The 18,899-nt window shown below is 40.3% G+C and overlaps 2 protein-coding genes across 5 annotated transcripts in view; one reads left to right on the top strand and one right to left on the bottom strand.

The window, feature by feature from the left end:
• Positions 1 to 8,823, top strand: part of LOC115115746 (OX-2 membrane glycoprotein-like) — a 31,233-nt gene extending 22,410 nt beyond the window's left edge. For 2 of the 3 annotated variants that reach the window (XM_029644230.2, XM_029644229.2), the window contains exon 8: positions 4,583 to 8,822. In XM_029644230.2, the coding sequence (XP_029500090.2) occupies positions 4,583 to 4,593 (11 nt within the window). In that variant the 3' untranslated portion in view covers positions 4,594 to 8,822. Of the gene's footprint in view, positions 1 to 4,582 lie in introns of all 3 variants that reach the window. The other variant, XM_029644232.2, reaches the window with a different exon arrangement.
• LOC115115750 (B- and T-lymphocyte attenuator) lies at positions 475 to 17,992 on the bottom strand. Of its 2 annotated transcripts, XM_065014890.1 has the most exons (7): positions 17,801 to 17,992; positions 17,237 to 17,551; positions 15,343 to 15,384; positions 15,101 to 15,232; positions 14,958 to 14,995; positions 13,348 to 13,698; positions 475 to 1,543 (listed from the first exon to the last, which is right to left on the bottom strand). In XM_065014890.1, the coding sequence occupies exons 1-6, from the start codon at positions 17,877 to 17,879 to the stop codon at positions 13,360 to 13,362; spliced, it is 945 nt and encodes a 314-aa protein (XP_064870962.1). In that variant the 5' UTR covers positions 17,880 to 17,992; the 3' UTR covers positions 475 to 1,543; positions 13,348 to 13,359. The 2 variants fall into 2 exon arrangements, with proteins under 2 accessions (XP_064870962.1, XP_029500099.1); XM_029644239.2 differs by lacking the exon at positions 475 to 1,543 and having other exon boundaries at positions 12,151 to 13,698.
• Between the last annotated feature and the right edge of the window lie 907 nt (positions 17,993 to 18,899).

Below are 18,899 nucleotides of genomic sequence, written 5' to 3'. Positions count from 1 at the left end.
CGCTACCACCCCAACTTCACATGGGGGGAATTGACAGTCAGCTTGCCTATTACCTGCACTCAACCTGCACTTTGCCTGTTGCCCTAACTTTGGTCTCTTTCTCTATGGACTATGGGGTCATTTAATCTTAGGGATATCCCCCTTTTTTTTCAATTTTCGCCTAAAATGACATACCAAAATCTAACTGCCTGTAGCTCAGGCCCTGAAGCAAGGATATGCATATTCTTGGTACAATTTGAAAGGAAACGTTTTGAAGTTTGTGGAAATGTGAATTGAATGTAGGAGAATATAACACAATAGCTCTTGTAGAAGAAAATACAAAGAAAAAAACAATAGTTATTTTTCTACCACCATCTTTGAAATGCAAGAGAAAGGTCCCAGTTCTAGCCATCACTCTGGTTGTAATTCCCATGGTGTCCATATGATGGAAGCAGTGTATATGCAAAGTTTCAGACAGATAACTTGAAGCATGAGTGAACTACATGGCATTTAGTGTGAAGTCACCCAGGTACATTTGGGCAAATCGTGAAGGAGACATTTACATTCATATTACATTTTTCTGCAAGAATATCGTCAAATCTGTATACTTGGACTTTGATTTATATTTTCCAGTAATAGTAGCCATATTATAAGTTCAACATTTGCAAAACAACCAGTTTTCATAACTTCATAACTTTGAATATTCTTATATTTTTTGTCCAAAACGAAAAGGCATGCTGTCACAAAAGGTTAGCACCTACATTTTGCGACAGACAGAGGGTTTTCAGATACTCCCGTAAAGCCCAGCTCATTGGCTATATAGCTATCTTTGTTTGACCCCGATTGGTGCTTATTTGACAAAGATACAGTCGATCAAATGGAGATCGGCCACGTCATCGGCTTGCCATGAAGGCGTCGCTTTCTGACCAAATTTGGTGTCCTATAGGATATACTACACCCCTAATGATATAGTGAAGTCTGGTTACATTCTAGGATCTCTGAGGAATACATACGAATGGGATTTGCCTGGTTGAAACAAAGTTTAGGGTTAGATTTTCACCGATTCCTTTCTTTGCAAATTGAACGAGTGGAAATACAAAATAGATCGTGCATGCTTTATGGACCTTTTTAGGATATGAAAAATTATTTTATTTAACAAAACAACACTTCATGTTATCTCTGGGACCCTTTGGATGATAAATCAGAGCAAGATTTCAGAATGTAAGCACACATTTCACCTTCAGAGGTGAATTTATCAAACTTATCAAAAAACTTTATCAAATTGATCAAAAAAGTGTTTTGTTGTTAGGAGCTCTCCTCAAACAATAGCATGGCATTTTTTCACAGTAATAGCTACTGTGAATTGGACAGTTCAGTTATATTACCAAGAATTTAAGCTTTCAGACGATTTAAGACCCTTATATGTACCGACATTTGTTGTTTCTCTAAAATCTGCGATGGTGACAAAAGGCTCTGCAAGATTTACAGCTGTCCCGTTGATGGGACGTCGATCCTTAATTAAAAGAACCTCTGTGTCATCGCTGGTTTCAGCATTGCTAGTGCTCTGTGGAGAATGGAGATGTTATACATAAAGGATAGTAAGGGATACAACAAAGAGTGTGCCCAAACTAGGGCTGTGGCAGTCATGACATTTTGTCAGCATGTGATTGTCAAGCAAATAACTGTCGGTCTCACGGTAATTGACCGTTAATTAACATAAACACGTTTAGCATCTCCTGGCTTCCACACACTGATGCAGACTGTTGAAACATCTACATTTTAAAAAGTAATATAGTCTACACCATCACAGTAAATCCATTATTTATTTTAGACAGGTCTAAAGAAACATGATATGAAGAAAATGTAGCCTATTTCAGAAGAACAGAATAGCATATTCTGAGTTGTTATTATTATTAGCAGGTAGCCTAGTGGTTAGAGTTGGGCCAGTAACCGAAAGGTTGCTAGATTGAATCTCTGAGCTGACAAAGTTAAAATCTGTCGTTCTGCCCCCGAACAAGGACGTTAACCCACTGTTCCTAGGCCGTCATTGTAAATAAGAATTTGTTATTTTATTTATTTAACCTTTGTTTAACTAGGCAAGTCAGTTAATAATAAATTCTTATTTACAATGATGGCCTAGGAACAGTGGGTGTCACGTCCTGACCATAGAGAGCTTTTTATTCTCTATTTTGGTTAGGTCGGGGTGTGACTAGGGTGGGTAATCTAGGTTGTTAATTTCTATGATGGCCTGGTATGGTTCCCAATCAGAGGCAGCTGTTTTTTGTTGTCTCTGATTGGGGATCATATTTAGGCAGCCATTTCCCCACTGTGTTTTGTGGGATCTTGTTTATGTGTAGTTGCCTGTGAGCACTTAATTTACTTCACGTTTCGTTCGTTCTTTGTTGCTTTTGTGCGTTTCATTCAATAAACATGTGGAACCCATATCACGCTGCGCTTTGGTCCGAATGTTATTACGACGGTCGTGACAGTGGGTTAACTGGCTTGTTCAGGGGCATAACGACAGATATTTACCTTGTTAGCTCCAGGCTTGACCCAACGCTCTAACCACTAGGCTACCTGCCGCCACTTCTTAACTGACAGTTAAATGAAGGTTAAAATATATATACTTTTTAAATGTTACGCCCTGATCTGGCTATGCCATATGGCTGTAGGCTACACAGTTAATTTAGCAAACAAGATCTGCTTTGAATACCATGGCATTATTTTAGATTATTTTATAGTATAAAGAATTCAATTGAACATAGCTGAATAAAATAGAAAGGATCATTTCCCCAAATGATTTGAAGGAGTGCACACATGCGGCTATTCTGTGTTGAGCGGTTAACAAAGCACATCCTCCTATATGCTTCATTTAGAGTTATTTATTTAACTTTAGTTATGATACAGACGTAAGGCTATATGTTTTGATGTTGTTATCAATTTTAAGGCTGACTGATGCAATTAATGATGATTTGAAAAAAGCATGAAAGGCTTGAGCTCTGCTCGGTTTCTTGCACAGGCTGCACACACTTCATCAGTCTCTCATTCACAATTTGACAAGCACTTGATCATATTCTCACCCATCAGACTATTCTTAATTTAATCTGGTCTTTACATATAGAATTATTATTTGATTATTATCATTTTGTTTGTACTTTTTACCTGTTTTTCTTCCCAATTTCGTGATATCCAATTGGTAGTTACAGTCTTGTCCCATCACTGCAACTCCCGTATGGACTTGGGAGAGGTGAAGGTCGAGAGCCATTCGTCCTCCCAACACAAGCCACACTGCTTCTTGACACACTGCACAGTGTAACCCGGTAGCCAGACGCCAGACCAATGTGTCGGAGAAAACACTGTAAAATTGGCAACCGAAGTCACCTTGCAGGCGCCCGGCCCGCCGCAAGGAGTCACTAGAGAGTGATGGGACAAGAAAATCCCAGCCAGCCAAATCCTCTCCTAACCGCCTCATGGGTCTCCCAGTCACTGCCAGCTGTGACACAGCCTGGGATTGAACCCGGGGCTGTAATGACACCTCAAGCACTGCAGTGCCTTAGGCCGCTGCGCCACTTGGAAGGCCAGTGGAATTATTTTTTATTTTGCGTGGCCCACAAAACAAACTTCATCCGTAACCTGCACTCGAATTGTGAATGGAAGTTACGTGCTGTTATGGTTTCAAGCATAGGCAGCGAGTCCATAAGGCTAGGGGAAGCTAAGATTTTCCTCAAGTAAATTGAATTAAATTGCCAAAATGATATATCCTAATTAACATACTCCTGTCTATACAGAAATAAATACAATAATTCTAAATAGACTACTAAAGCATGATCTGGCCACAGAGGATTTTTACCTTCTTTTTTAAAAACTAGTTGTGGATCATTTTTTATCGTATTGCCTACAGTCTGAAGGAAAGGAAGCACGTGCAATTTGGGCAGATTGTTCTTGAGTTGCCACTGTCTGTCAAAAGTAGAGAGGCCAAGCGAGGCATGTCGCAATATTTTTTTTAAACATTGCAGGAAAACATTGTTTAGAAAGGAAAGGGTTGATGTTGTAAAGAGAAGACAATGAAAATACTCATCTGTCTTTTAGTTATCAAAAAGGTGACTTTTGTCAATATATTAGGCTCTATTTACTCTCAGATTAAAAAATGCTAATTAGCATCAAAGTAGACATCATTCAAAACTACAAATCCGTGCAAGCTCCTGCACATCATCTCCAGCTGACACCTTTGCTAACAGGTATTGTGTCAATTTAAAACTTGCACAAGACAGTTCACAGAATTGTCAATTTAAAGAAATGTACCTCATTTATGAATTACTACTTTTAACTCATTTTCGATACTTAATCCAGAGATACCTACCTTTGCCTCAATTTGGCATTCTCGTCCAGATCAAAATGGCGTTTGTATTTCTTTATGATAGCCACACTTGCAGCTAAATATCATTTCATTTTGGGGGGTAAATACAGGGAAATATATTTCTAAAAGTCACCTTGTCCTAAAGAGATTTACACAGTTATCAAAACTTCACGCCAGGATGTATTCTCTCTCTGTCTGTTTCTTTTTCTCTCTCTTTCACTCTCTCTCTCTCGTTCCTCTGCACAGACGGAGTCTGAAAGGAGGAAGTGATATTCAGCCAATCAGAGACAGTTCCTCAACATTCTGCTGCACCTTCAGAAGTGAAGCAAGGCCCACCTCAAGAAGAGGACACACAATACAATCCATCATGACCAACATCACAGGGTCACTGAGAATCTGAATCCATCCACTCAAAACACCAATTGTTTAGTCACAATGGCTTGTACTCACCAGTTTCAAGAGTTTCATAGTAGGAGTGCTGATATGCGATCAGATTTCCCTTTCAGATCATAATAAATAAGATTACATGGACAGTCACATACCTGACCCTAGGTCAGCACTCCTACTCTGAGACTCTTTGAATACGGCCCAGAATAATCACAACACATCCTAACAGATCTGAACCTAACCTTGTCCTCTGATAACCCCAAACACCATCGATATATATCATGAGGTGTGATGCTGACTAATTATTTTATTCTTGTAACTGCCTTGGATTCTTTGTGCTATTGTAAAGTATGTTCCCGAGATGAAAGGGACTATGTCTGTGGGAAAACCATGAAAACTCTGAATGAGAAGTGAAAATACCTTAGTCTACCAGGGTATTACAGTATTCAGTGGCCCTCACGTCTTGTGATACACTAAATGCAGAAGAGCTGAGTAGTTATTGTATGGAATTTACAAACTTTAAAGTCCCACTTTAGACCACTGTAATGCAGCTTCTGTGGAGGACCTACCCTTTTGAACCCCCCAGAATTTTCATTCTATTCTCAGTGTTTCATGGGACAGCCTGCTTTGCCAAGTTATTTGCCAATTAAGTGTACATAATGTGTAGGCGACTGACAGTATTTAGCTAAGCGTGATTTCTTTCTGGAACCTCCTACAGATGTAGGATCTTAATTTGATCACCATGTGGAGGGAGAATTTTCCTGCAGGAGAACTTTCCTGCAATGTAGTGTAGTTGAGGTGTAAAAAGGCTTCTAAAGTTTGTAATTTCCACTTTGAAATTTCAGACTTGATTTTCCCTTATGAAAAATTGGTAACACTTTATTTGAAACCCAGTGTTATAACAAGTTAGAACGCCATCATAACCATGTCATAATATGTCATAACAACTGACATAACTTGTCAAAACCTGTCATTATATGACCCATATATTTACACATGTTGTGACATACAGTATATTGTGTTATTTTGTGGGTGGTTATGACATCTACACAAATGTGTTTTTTCTTTCGTTTAAAAGTTTGTTTCTTAAATACTTTGTGGATGTTGTAATGAATTCTTTACAGGTATCATATTTCAAATAACTTCACCACCCTGTGTCACTTGGACTAAGAAAATAGACTTTATGACTCTGTCAAGAAGCATTATGGCCATCAGAGTCATATAAGCCAGATAGGCCTATCAGGTACCTGCCCTAATGTCAGTCATCAGTCACAAAGAGGGTGTCTTGTCCTGCTCCTGAAACATGCACCTGCATTCATCCCAGTCATCAGAAACAGAGCTTTGGGGTAGGTGCATGTCTGACACCAATTACAATAATCATTTAACATGGTCAATAAATACAAAACTCTATAACATAAACATAGTGTTGACATGAAGTGTTTGCCCTTGTGTGGTAGGTTTTGTGGGGTTTGACACTCTTATGTAGGTGTCATAACCAGCCATATAATAATGCAATAAATGTCACAACAGGTCTACATATATGTATCGTGACAGTGATATGACCATATTATAACAGGTTATGACAAGTTATTTCAACTGTTATGACATATTAGGACAGGATTATGACCGTGTCAAGTAAAGTGCTACTGAAAAATGGATCATCTCCTACAAAAATGTTATATCCCACCTAATAATTCACATTTTCTGTTGCTGCAGGATTATTTTCCTGCTGTATCAAACTGGCTCAATTTAAAATCCTACATCTGTTGCATGCTGGCAATGATAAAGCTATCTGTAAGGGTTCAACCGCAGGTCTCAGACATAGACCACTTACTCAGAACTCTTGCAGAGTTGGCGAGAGGGTGGTTGAATATATGCTCAGATAAAAATATTTTATAAAATTATACCATTAATGCCATTTTTATCATGGGGAGAGGAATAACTGTAGTTATGAGTTGTTTGTGAGTGTGTGTGTTTTCAGATTCCATGGTCAGATGGTTTAATGTGATTCCCAGTAGAAGACGTGTATGAATATGTGCAATTGCTTCCCTTTTGAATCACTGCCACCAAGGAGTGGCCAGGCCATCAGTATTATCAGGTCTCTGCAGATTTAAGCTTCATGAAATGCTGAACCGATTTACTTCATCTGTATTGGCATCAGTCAAGGTTAATTGCCTTTTTAGGAGAAAACTGTCATGGTTTGCTATCATAATGCATCTTCTGTGGTACTTCTCTAATTGCGTCATCATACATGTCACTTTACTTAGAGGTTTTTCCCAGTATGTACATTGACTGCTGTGGTATGTGATGTAACCATTGAATATGTGTGTGGGGGGCTCTTACCAGATAACATGTGTTTCATAATGTGCCTTCTCCCAGAGTCACTTCACACGCTGAAGAAGCAACTAACCACATCAAAGGTCAACACAGCCCCCGTATGAAGGAAGATGCTGTCACTTGAAAATGTACTGTGTGATGAAGACGTGATGAAATGTAAGATAAAAACATTTAGAAAAAGGTCTGGTGTATTACTGGTTACAAAATAATTGATACTTAATACTGAACATTGAAAGTTGACAAAACAAAACTGAGGTTTTTGAGTTTGTATCCCAGGAATGGAATTCTGGGGCCAGTCTCTGTACACCTGGATTGACTTTAAAGAGAGAGGGGGGAAAGGTGGAATTATTCTCCTCTTGGCTGTTTGTCCATATCTGGCTTCCATATGCACTTTGTTCCAAGTCTGTTTTATCCTGAGCCGTGGTGTTTGATAGGGGTACCGAGCTTTGGAGAATAAAAACACACACACACACAGCTTCAAATAGGCCAGCATCAATCTGTAAGGGCAGCTCTGCAGTGAAGGCTGGTTAAAGTGTGTTTATTAGCTCTGTGTCACAAACACTGCCCTCTGTGACTTTCCTCTGTGACTGCCCTCTGTGACTGCCCTTTGTGACTGCCCTCTGTGTGGGATTGTGTTCTCTTGGCTTGGTGTGCAGTAGAACAGATTATTGTTTGAAAATTGAATGTTTTCTTATGAGAGATCAGATCACTCGTTTTCCACGCAGCTTTAGCATGGCCAGGAATGTGTTTGTGTGTCTTCAGAACTAAATCCACAACCTGTTCCATTTCTTATGCACATTGTACACTCAAGAGGAATAGGTGCTTTCTCTATCAGTATAAGGTTTGATCATGGAATAGTACTGGAATCTGTCATCATTCTCACGTTTGCTCCAAACCCCCCCCTCCAGTGACACACCCAGTTTCCCTCATACTAATGAGACTGGGTGTAGTGTGTTGTTAGGGTTGATTTTGGACCAATCCCACAGTCATACCCCTCTTACACATCTTGTCCACCCTGTCATAAGGTTTCTGGGTCTGTAGTGCGATGAAGTCACATGATTTCTGGATGCAGTCTGCCATTTCTCTCTCACCACCCATCTACCACCCCTCCATCCATCCATCTACCACCCCTCCATCCATCTATCCATCCATCCATCCATCCATCTATCCACCCATCTACCACCCCTCCATCCATCTACCACCCCTCCATCTATCCATCCATCTACCACCCCTCCAACCATCCATCTATCCATCCATCTACCACCCCTCCAACCATCCATCTACCACCCCTCCATCATCCATCTATCTAGCCATCTACCACCCCTCCATCCATACATCTATCCACCCATCCATCCATCTACCACCCCTCCATCCATCCATCTATCCATCCATCTACCACCCATCTATCCATCCATCTATCCACCCATCCATCCATCCATCCACCCACCCACCCATCCATCCATCCATCCATCCATCCATCCATCCATCTCTATCCATCCACACCTCCCTCTGAGCATAGAGTTTCTGTCTGAATAAACATTATCTCTCTGAGCATAGAGTTTCTCTCTCAATAAACATCATCTCTCTGAGCATAGAGTTTCTCTCTGAATAAACATAATCTCTCTGAGCATAGAGTTTCTCTCTGAATAAACATAATCTCTCTGAGCATAGAGTTTCTCTCTGAATAAACATAATCTCTCTGAGCATAGAGTTTCTCTCTGAATAAACATAATCTCTCTGAGCATAGAGTTTCTCTCTGAATAAACACGATCTCTCTGAGCATAGAGTTTCTCTCTGAATAAACATAATCTCTCTGAGCATAGAGTTTCTCTCTGAATAAACATTATCTCTCTGAGCATAGAGTTTCTCTCTGAATAAACACAATCTCTCTGAGCATAGAGTTTCTCTCTGAATAAACATAATCTCTCTGAGCATAGAGTTTCTCTCTGAATAAACATCATCTCTCTGAGCATAGAGTTTCTCTCTGAATAAACATAATCTCTCTGAGCATAGAGTTTCTCTCTGAATAAACATCATCTCTCTGAGCATAGAGTTTCTCTGAATCAACATCATCTCTCTGAGCATAGAGTTTCTCTGAATCAACATCATCTCTCTGAGCGTAGAGTTTCTCTTTGAATAAACAATCTATTTGAGCATAGAGTTTCTCTCTGAATAAACAATCTATTTGAGCATAGAGTTTCTCTCTGAATAAACATCATCTCTCTGAGCATAGAGTTTCTCTGAATCAACATCATCTCTCTGAGCATAGACTTTCTCTGAATCAACATCATCTCTCTGAGCATAGAGTTTCTCTTTGAATAAACAATCTATTTGAGCATAGAGTTTCTCTCTGAATAAACAATCTATTTGAGCATAGAGTTTCTCTCTGAATAAACATCATCTCTCTGAGCATAGAGTTTCTCTCTGAATAAACAATCTATTTGAGCATAGAGTTTCTCTCTGTCTTGGTGTGGTGGGCTGCTCCTAGCACTTCCTGTGCACTGTGTTTTTAAACCACAAGCACACAGCCTTGTGCAGGACAGGGTCTGTATCTGGTGCACAAAGAAAACCCCAGTACTTTACAGTAACCACTCACTCACTCAGGATTTTACCAGAACACATACAGAAGCAGTGTAGGGACCAAAGGCATTACCAGTAAGACAAGACCAAAGCTTCATTCTGCACTCTCAAAAACCAGCCATTCCTTCTTCATATGGTAATACTCTATGACTCTGTCACAATTTACAACACAATGAGGGACATCACTAGTCTCTGGTGAATGTATTGTAATTGAGTTGAGCTGCATAGTGATCATGTAACCTTAATTTTAAATTGTGAGGTTTCAAACTACTGTAACATGTTTCCAACCCAACAATAACTGAGACTAAAATGTGTCACTGTATGTTCCGCTTGATCACAATCATGCCACACCAACATAACATCACAGTTACGCAAAGTATTACCGTCATCTTCATATAGCCATAGAGAAACAGTCATCATCATATAGCCATAGAGAAACAGTCATCTTCATATAGCCATAGAGAAACAGTCATCATCATATAGCCATAGAGAAACAGTCATCTTCATATAGCCATAGAGAAACAGTCATCTTCATATAGCCATAGAGAAACAGTCATCTTCATATAGCCATAGAGAAATAGTCATCATCATATAGCCATAGAGAAACAGTCATCATCATATAGCCATAGAGAAACAGTAATCATCATATAGCCATAGAGAAACAGTCATCTTCATATAGCCATAGAGAAACAGTCATCTTCATATAGCCATAGAGAAACAGTCATCATCATATAGCCATAGAGAAACAGTCATCTTCATATAGCCATAGAGAAACAGTCATCTTCATATAGCCATAGAGAAACAGTCATCTTCATATAGCCATAGAGAAACAGTCATCATCATATAGCCATAGAGAAACAGTCATCTTCATATAGCCATAGAGAAACAGTCATCTTCATATAGCCATAGAGAAACAGTCATCTTCATATAGCCATAGAGAAACAGTCATCATCATATAGCCATAGAGAAACAGTCATCTTCATATAGCCATAGAGAAACAGTCATCTTCATATAGCCATAGAGAAACAGTCATCTTCATATAGCCATAGAGAAACAGTCATCTTCATATAGCCATAGAGAAACAGTCATCATCATATAGCCATAGAGAAACAGTCATCTTCATATAGCCATAGAGAAATAGTCATCTTCATATAGCCATAGAGAAACAGTCATCTTCATATAGCCATAGAGAAACAGTCATCTTCATATAGCCATAGAGAAACAGTCATCTTCATATAGCCATAGAGAAACAGTCATCTTCATATAGCCATAGAGAAACAGTCATCTTCATATAGCCATAGAGAAACGTTCATTTTCATTCATGTTACATTTACATGACATTTCCATAGTCTCTGAAGAGGGAGAACATATCTATTTGCAGTGACTCACTGTTTGGGTTACAGAATATAGTGGGCTCAACATTTTACATAAACCATGGAATGCTCCCCAACCTGTAGCCAGCACATGCATGCTAACGTATTAACCTGTAGCCAGCACACGCTTGCTAACGTATTAACCTGTAGCCAGCACACACATGCTAACGTATTAATCTGTAGCCAACACACGCTTGCTAACGTATTAACCTGTAGCCAGCACACGCATGCTAACGTATTAACCTGTAGCCAGCACACGCATGCTAACGTATTAACCTGTAGCCAGCACACGCTTGCTAACGTATTAACCTGTAGCCAGCACACGCATGCTAACGTATTAACCTGTAGCCAGCACACGCATGCTAACATATTAACCTGTAGCCAGCACACGCTTGCTAACATATTAACCTGTAGCCAGCACACGCTTGCTAACGTATTAACCTGTAGCCAGCACACGCATGCTAACATATTAACCTGTAGCCAGCACACGCTTGCTAACGTATTAACCTGTAGCCAGCACACGCATGCTAACGTATTAACCTGTAGCCAGCACACGCTTGCTAACGTATTAACCTGTAGCCAGCACACGCATGCTAACGTATTAACCTGTAGCCAGCACATGCTTGCTAACATATTAACCTGTAGCCAGCACACGCTTGCTAACGTATTAACCTGTAGCCAGCACACGCGTGCAAACACATTAACCTGTAGCCAGCACACGCTTGCTAATGTATTAACCTGTAGCCAGCACACACATGCAAACACATGAACTTGTTCATGTACATATATATCACTTACTGAATTACATTTACATTTTACATTTAAGTCATTTAGCAGACGCTCTTATCCAGAGCGACTTACAAATTGGTGCATTCACCTTATGACCTCCAGTGGAACAGTAGTGCATCTAAATCTTTTCAGGGGGAGGGGGGGTGAGAGGGATTACTTTATCCTATCCTAGGTATTCCTTAAAGAGGTGGGGTTTCAGGTGTCTCCAGGTGTCTCTGAATGAGTCACAAGCAGACCCACACACACACACACACACACACACACACACACACACACACACACACACACACACACACACACAGACAAACATACACACACACACCTAAACACACACAGAGTCATAAAATGTTAGGTATGAATCATTTCCCACTTTTATATCCTCACTTATAATCACCAAAATAGCTCATGGATTTTATCATTAAAATACACTCTAAAAGACCAAAAGTATGTGGACACCTGCTTGTCGAACATCTCATTCCGAAATTATAATAATATGGAGTTGGTCAACGTTTTGCTACCATAACAGCCTCCACTCTTCTGGGAAGGTTTTCCACTGGATGTTGGGACATTGCTGCAGCAATTTTGCTGGCCCGGACTATTAAAATCAGCCCCAAAAACAAATTCATCCATCGGACTGCCAGATGGTGATGCGTGATTCATCACTCTAGAGAACACATTTCCACTGCTCCAGAGTCCAATGGCGGCGAGCTTTACATCACTTCAGCCAACACCTCGGAAGTGAGTGTTGCAACCGAGGAGAGACGATTTTTACAAGCTGCTCTTCAGCACTCGGCGGTCCCGTTCTGTGCGATTTTTACAAGCTGCTCTTCAGCACTCGGCGGTCCCGTTCTGTGCGATTTTTTTGCTCCTAGACGTTTCACTTCACAATAACAGCACTTACAGTTGACAGCAGCTCTATAGCAGGACAGAAATTTTACAAACTAACTTGTTGGAAAGGTGGCATTCTATGACGATGCCATGTTGAAAGTCACTGAGCTCTTCAGTAAGGCCATTCTACTGACAGTGTTTGTTTATGGAGATTGAATGGCTGTGTGCTCAATTTTATACACCTGTTAGCAATGATTGTGGCTGAAATAGCCAAATCCACTAATTTGAATAGGTGTCCACATACTTTTGAATATATCATGTATTTCTTGATAGTAATTAACAAATGATGGTTTTCCCATCATTATGTGTGAAATATCTTGAAGTGAGAGTTACCGACACCTATGCTCCTCTAACTCTGAGGTGTGATGTGAAGGATGTTCACTCAGAAGCACATGCTCTCTAGTTCTAACACCTCTCAGTCACCCTCCACCTTTACATCTTCTTCTCTGAAACACTGCTGCACTGCGGTTAACACATTGCTTACCGTTGCAATTACACCAGGAAGTGTGTGTCATTGAGTGCGTGACAATTATATAAAGTTCCCCCAAAAAATATAATATGAAAACAGATCCCCCGATGAGACAAATTTTCATAAACAAAAATGTTCAGCTTTCCTCTTCCTCTGTGTGAAAACAACCATCAAAGAACACAACTTACAGCACTGTACTGTTAGGGTCTGGCTGAGGTCTCTCTCAGAGCTGAGTAGACCCGGATGGCTGCGTACTCAGAGAACGTATCCTGCGGGGTCGGAATATGGGGTGATCTCAGGGACCCCCTGGTGGTCTCGTGGTTCAGGGAAGCATACACAAGGTGGCTTGACACTTGACCTTCTGCTCTGTTGTTGGAGGATGGTAGAGCTCCATTTTCCCCATTGATGCGGTTACAGTAGAGACCGTTGTCATAGAGATTGGCAGGCTGTACGGGGTTTGGGGTGGATGGCGATGATGGAAAGGTTCCCTCGTGGTTGAAGGAGAGGTCTGGACATGGTGCTGCCAGTGTGGACATCTCCTGTGTCATAAACACAGGAAGAGACATTTAGACCAGGGATGGGCATCTGGCGGCCCCCCTTTTTAAGACCCGTGGATCAATCCCTCCTCCCCAAAATATCATTCATATTATTGTTATTATTATTTTTGGAGAAAGACAATTCAGCCGGGGTCTCAACTTACTGTTGAGAGTTAGAATAGTAGAATACAGAAGGTGTCATTTCAAAATGTGGTTGTGCATCAGCAGTTTTTCTCTTGTTATGTCAGTCACTGACAGTACCTCAATCAGCCTGTGTCAGCTCAAATGTTTTAGATTGGTATATTAGTCGAGCCAGCTATCTAAACTTCTATTAGTCATGATCAAATTACTAATATCATATATAAAACGGCAAATCAAAATGTGTAGAATTACAGGAAATGAGCTGTAAAATTGCTAGACTTTTTTTTTTTGCTGTAAAACTTCAAAATGTCCTCTCCGCACCATGGTAAAATGTCCTCTCCACACCATGGTAAAATGTCCTCTCCGCACCATGGTAAAATGTCCTCTCCACACCATGGTAAAATGTCCTCTCCGCACCATGGTAAAATGTCCTCTCCGCACCATGGTAAAATGTCCTCTCCGCACCATGGTAAAATGTCCTCTCCACACCATGGTAAAATGTCCTCTCCGCACCATGGTAAAATGTCCTCTCCGCACCATGGTAAAATGTCCTCTCCGCACCATGGTAAAATGTCCTCTCCGCACCATGGTAAAATGTCCTCTCCGCACCATGGTAAAATGTCCTCTCCGCACCATGGTAAAATGTCCTCTCCGCACCATGGTAAAATGTCCTCTCCGCACCATGGTAAAATGTCCTCTCCGCACCATGGTAAAATGTCCTCTCCGCACCATGGTAAAATGTCCTCTCCGCACCATGGTAAAATGTGCAGAATTGCAGCAAACTTGCTTTAAAACGGCTCAATTTTCTCTAAGCTCCATGGCAAAATGTGTATAATTGCACTTAGGTCCCTCAAAAGGCTAGTGTGTGGATGTGTATGGACGTGGGTAGGAAGACCTGCAAGCGACTGCGGCTTGTGAGTTCACACCCACCCCCATCAAAGTTGCCCATCTCTGATTTAGACAGAGGCATTTAGACATGGCAGCATAGCAATGCTACCCTTCATTACGTTTAGCCTTCACATGCAAGCAGGTGTACTTAGGACCAGTATTGTCATGTTAACAGATGACACGTTGGTTAATTATGAGATGCTGTGAGAAATACAATTCTTTTATTGCTTTACCTGCTTCTTTGTTCTATTTTCGGTTGACCTGCTTGGGCCTGAAAAACATATCCATTGTAGAAACGTAACATTTGAATTTGTTCTTTATTTCAACCTTGTAAAAAAACATACATTTTCAGTATTAAATCAATAGCGTTACTCACCTTTATATGCATGTAGACAGAAGAAAGAAAATGCTGTCACAATGACCACCAGGACTACTATTCCCACACAGATGTAAACATAAGGCATGAAGCTTGGATCATTCCTATCACGCTTTGCACCCGTTGAGTCATCTGTTAGAGTAGTAAGACAGGTCTTAACGACAGACACAGTTGTCACATAGGCCTACTAGTTAATGTAATGTGACTGAATGCCTGGTAAAATGCATAAAACATGGTCTTACTTGTGTTGTGGTCTGCTGTGCTTGTAATCTCCAGGTTGCTATCTATAGAAAGAAGTTTGCATAAGCGGATTAGCCATCTGGCAATTCGACAAATGTTTGACAAATTGACAAATGTATTTTTGGGGGGGAACAAAAAACTAAAAAGGGGCACTGCCAGTGGTCGATGGGCCTGTATATTATTATGTTATCAAAATAATATATTTGAACATTTGCCTGACCAGTGGGCTGAGCTGAGGTCACACAAAAAATGCACATTCAAAGTCAAATGCACATCAGCAAAGAGACCAGCTCAGACTCTGTCATCAGTCAGCCGAGATCATGGATCGCAAAAAAATGGAAAAACGGTGCCGGAAAAGTTAGAGATCGAATAAATGCTTGAGGCCAACACTGCTAAATGTGTGAAATTAACCAACTTATTTTCAAAAAGTTCTGGTTCTGCTGGACCGAATGCTGTGCCTGTGTCTGTGCTGATAAATGATGCTAGGCTTAGCACCAACAGATCAGCTGCTGCTGTAAAAGACAGTGCAGTCAAGGTTGGGACAAAACAGAGAAAGACAGACACTGACACAGATTTTGTTATCTGCTACCAGTATATGGTATGAACTAGTAGGCTAAATAACACCTAGGCCTAATTAGGGAAGGGGGATTCAGGGTAACAGATATGACAGGTATTAACTTGCTATAACCTAAAAAGTCATTAGATTGTCTTGTATGACATATAAGTCAATAGACATAAGACATTACATACAGTGCCACTGCTTTTCATTAAAGTCATCATGTATTACAATGAAACACTGAATTAATGCACAATAATTGATAATCCTATGTTAAAGGTCAATTCAAGGACTGTCTGTGTATATATATATATATATATATATATATATATATATATATATATATACATGTATACATACACTACTGTTCAAAAGTTTGGACTCACTTTGGGGTTTTTGAAAGAAAAGCAAATTTTTTTTGTCCATTAAAATAACATCAAATTGATCAGAAATACAGTGCTAATGCTGTAAGCTAGAAACGGCAGATTTTTTAATGGAATATCTACATAGGTGTACAGAGGCCCATTATCAGCAACCATCACTCCTGTGTTCCAATGGCATGTTGTGTTAGCTAAATACTTTATAAATGTTTTGAGTGACCAATGTAATTTCTCAGGGAAAAAGATGAGCTTGCCATGGTAGACATTCCTGCAGTACCTGGTAAAGGACACACAACACAGGATGTTTAATATATGTGTGAATGTGTGAATAACTAGCTTACTAACATTTACAAATATGGGAGTAATGAGTCACAAATGGTGAACAAACACTTTGTAAATGCCTTATAAATGCCTTAATAATGGTTTATTATGGACCATTAAATAAATTGTTACCCTAGGGGACTGCTGGGCCCAGCACAGGCAGTGTGGTCCCCTGGTCTTCTGGTCCCAGTTATGCTAGGCTTAACGGGCACAGACAGCTACTGTTCCAGACAGCTCAGCAGTCAAGTGCAGTGGAGGTAGGAATAGAGAGAGACACACACTGACACAGATGTACTGTCAGTTTTACCATTTTGGCTCTATATTATATATGTAAGGTAACTAACTATATGGGGGGAGGCTAGGCTTAGCAGAGGCAGTTCAGAGGTGAGTGCAGTGGAGTTAGGAAGAAAACAGGGCAACACAGATGTATTGCCAGTTCCTTAATAGATTGGCTCTAAATGTAAATAGCGCATGATGGTGCACGAGCGGTAATGTGTGGCTAAAATGCCATGGCTTCATTTTTTTCCTAGGCCGCCCCCGGACGTTTGTCAGACAACAACGGCTTCCAGAACAACTTAGTATCTATTGATCCATTCTAAGACATTAGATTGAAAGATTAAATTAGCTTTGGTTGGTTACCTGAGACAGAGACTTTGATAGCATGGCTAACAGTTGTTGACCCATTTTCAGCAACTCCACATCTGTACAAACCATCGTCATTGATAGATATCTTTTTAAAATGCAAAATCAAAATATCTTTTTGCCTCCATCCAAATGTGACTTGCTCTGTCTCATGTATCTGTTCGCAGTTTAATAGATCCACAAATTTACACCAGGTGGCGTGTAGCTTTTCTCCACAGTGTCTCACAGGGCAGTTGATTGTTAGGGCTTTCTGAGGGACAGCATTCCAAATGGTGTTTCTTTTCACTCGCACCTCACATGTAGGGCCTTGGTCTGAAAAAAGATAGTGGAATCAGCTGAAATGAATGACTGATGGTTCATACTGCTCATGCTGTAGATCACACTGGATCACATTGATCATAGAATCAATTAAAACATGATGACCTCTCATACTTCATTCAAAAGTCAGTTGAGAAGTTTTTGATACTGTCCATCACCCCTCTTGAACTGTATTTTTTGTGGATCATAATGTAGCACAGAAATGATTTGTTTTGCATGGTATGACACAAATTGGCATCTTACCTTGAGCGTTGCCATGGACACAGAGCAGAAACAGGAGGCATAGGACCAGCAGGATGTGGTCAGAACGCGGACGGTACATTAGAGCAAAGAAGTCTTATGAGCTCTCAAAACAAGTCACGTCCGTGTCACTCAGTTAGAGCAGACCCTCTGTGTATACGCACATGAAGTGACACTGATGATATGTACTGTCGATCTCTCTCTTTCTCTCACTCTCTCTCCTTCTCTCTCTCTCCTGCGTATCTTAGTGGTTTTCACTTCCTGCCCTACTACATCAGCATACCTGACATAGCCAACGTTTCTGTTGCTACTGATGTTGGGTTGTGTTTCGTATCATAGGGCTACACCCATGTGTCTGTCTTTTTATTCCATGTCTCTTCAGGGGTACCGTTGGAGGACTTCGCATAAATGTTGCTCATTCAATTGATTTAGCAGCCCTTTCCTGCAGTCAAATGAACTAGTGGCCTCATGGGTGGAATGCTATTAATATTTTTCATAATTTCATAATTGTTTTGCTTAAACAATCCAGTGAATCTATGTCAAACAGTTTTGTTACAATTCAGTCTTCTGTGATGTACAGTAACATTCAAGGGTTTTTCTTTATTTGTACTATTTTCCACATTGTAGAATAATGAAATAAAGTTATGAAATAAAACATTTGGAATCATGTAATAACCAAAAAAGTGTTAAACAAATCAAAACATATTTTAGATGTTATATTCTTCAAAGTAGCCATCTGCTGAAAAACAAACGATTGTCCCACTAAGAGAAAACCAGATGGGATGATGTATCGCTGCAGAGTGCTGTAGTAGCCATGCTGGTTAAGTGTGCCTTGAATTCTAAATAAATCACAGACAGTGTCACCAGCAAAGCACCCCCACACCATCACAACTCCTCCTCCATGCTTCACGGTGGGATCACACATCCGGAGATCATCCGTTCACCTACTTCGCATCTCACAAAGACACGGCGGTTGGGACCATTTGGACTCAAGGACAGATTTCCACCAGTCTAATGTCCATTGCTCGTGTTTCTTGGACCAAGTAAGTCTCTTGTTCTTATTGGTGTCCTTTTGTAGTGGTTTCTTTGCAGCAATTCGACT

The sequence above is a fragment of the Oncorhynchus nerka genome, linkage group LG3 (assembly GCF_034236695.1).
Source record: "Oncorhynchus nerka isolate Pitt River linkage group LG3, Oner_Uvic_2.0, whole genome shotgun sequence".
Taxonomy (NCBI): domain Eukaryota; kingdom Metazoa; phylum Chordata; class Actinopteri; order Salmoniformes; family Salmonidae; genus Oncorhynchus; species Oncorhynchus nerka.
Note: the sequence above shows the minus strand (reverse complement) of the source record. Positions and strands in the feature narration are given on the sequence as shown.

Bases quoted from the DNA above. Each gene is read 5' to 3' on its own strand.
- LOC115115750 (XM_065014890.1), bottom strand. From the start codon at position 17,879: ATGTACCGTCCGCGTTCTGACCACATCCTGCTGGTCCTATGCCTCCTG. The intron at 17,552-17,800 runs GTAAGATGCCAA...ATCTTTTTTCAG, and splicing joins TGTCCATGGCAACGCTCAAG to ACCAAGGCCCTACATGTGAG. The intron at 15,233-15,342 runs GTAAGACCATGT...CTACTCTAACAG, and splicing joins CACAGCAGACCACAACACAA to ATGACTCAACGGGTGCAAAG.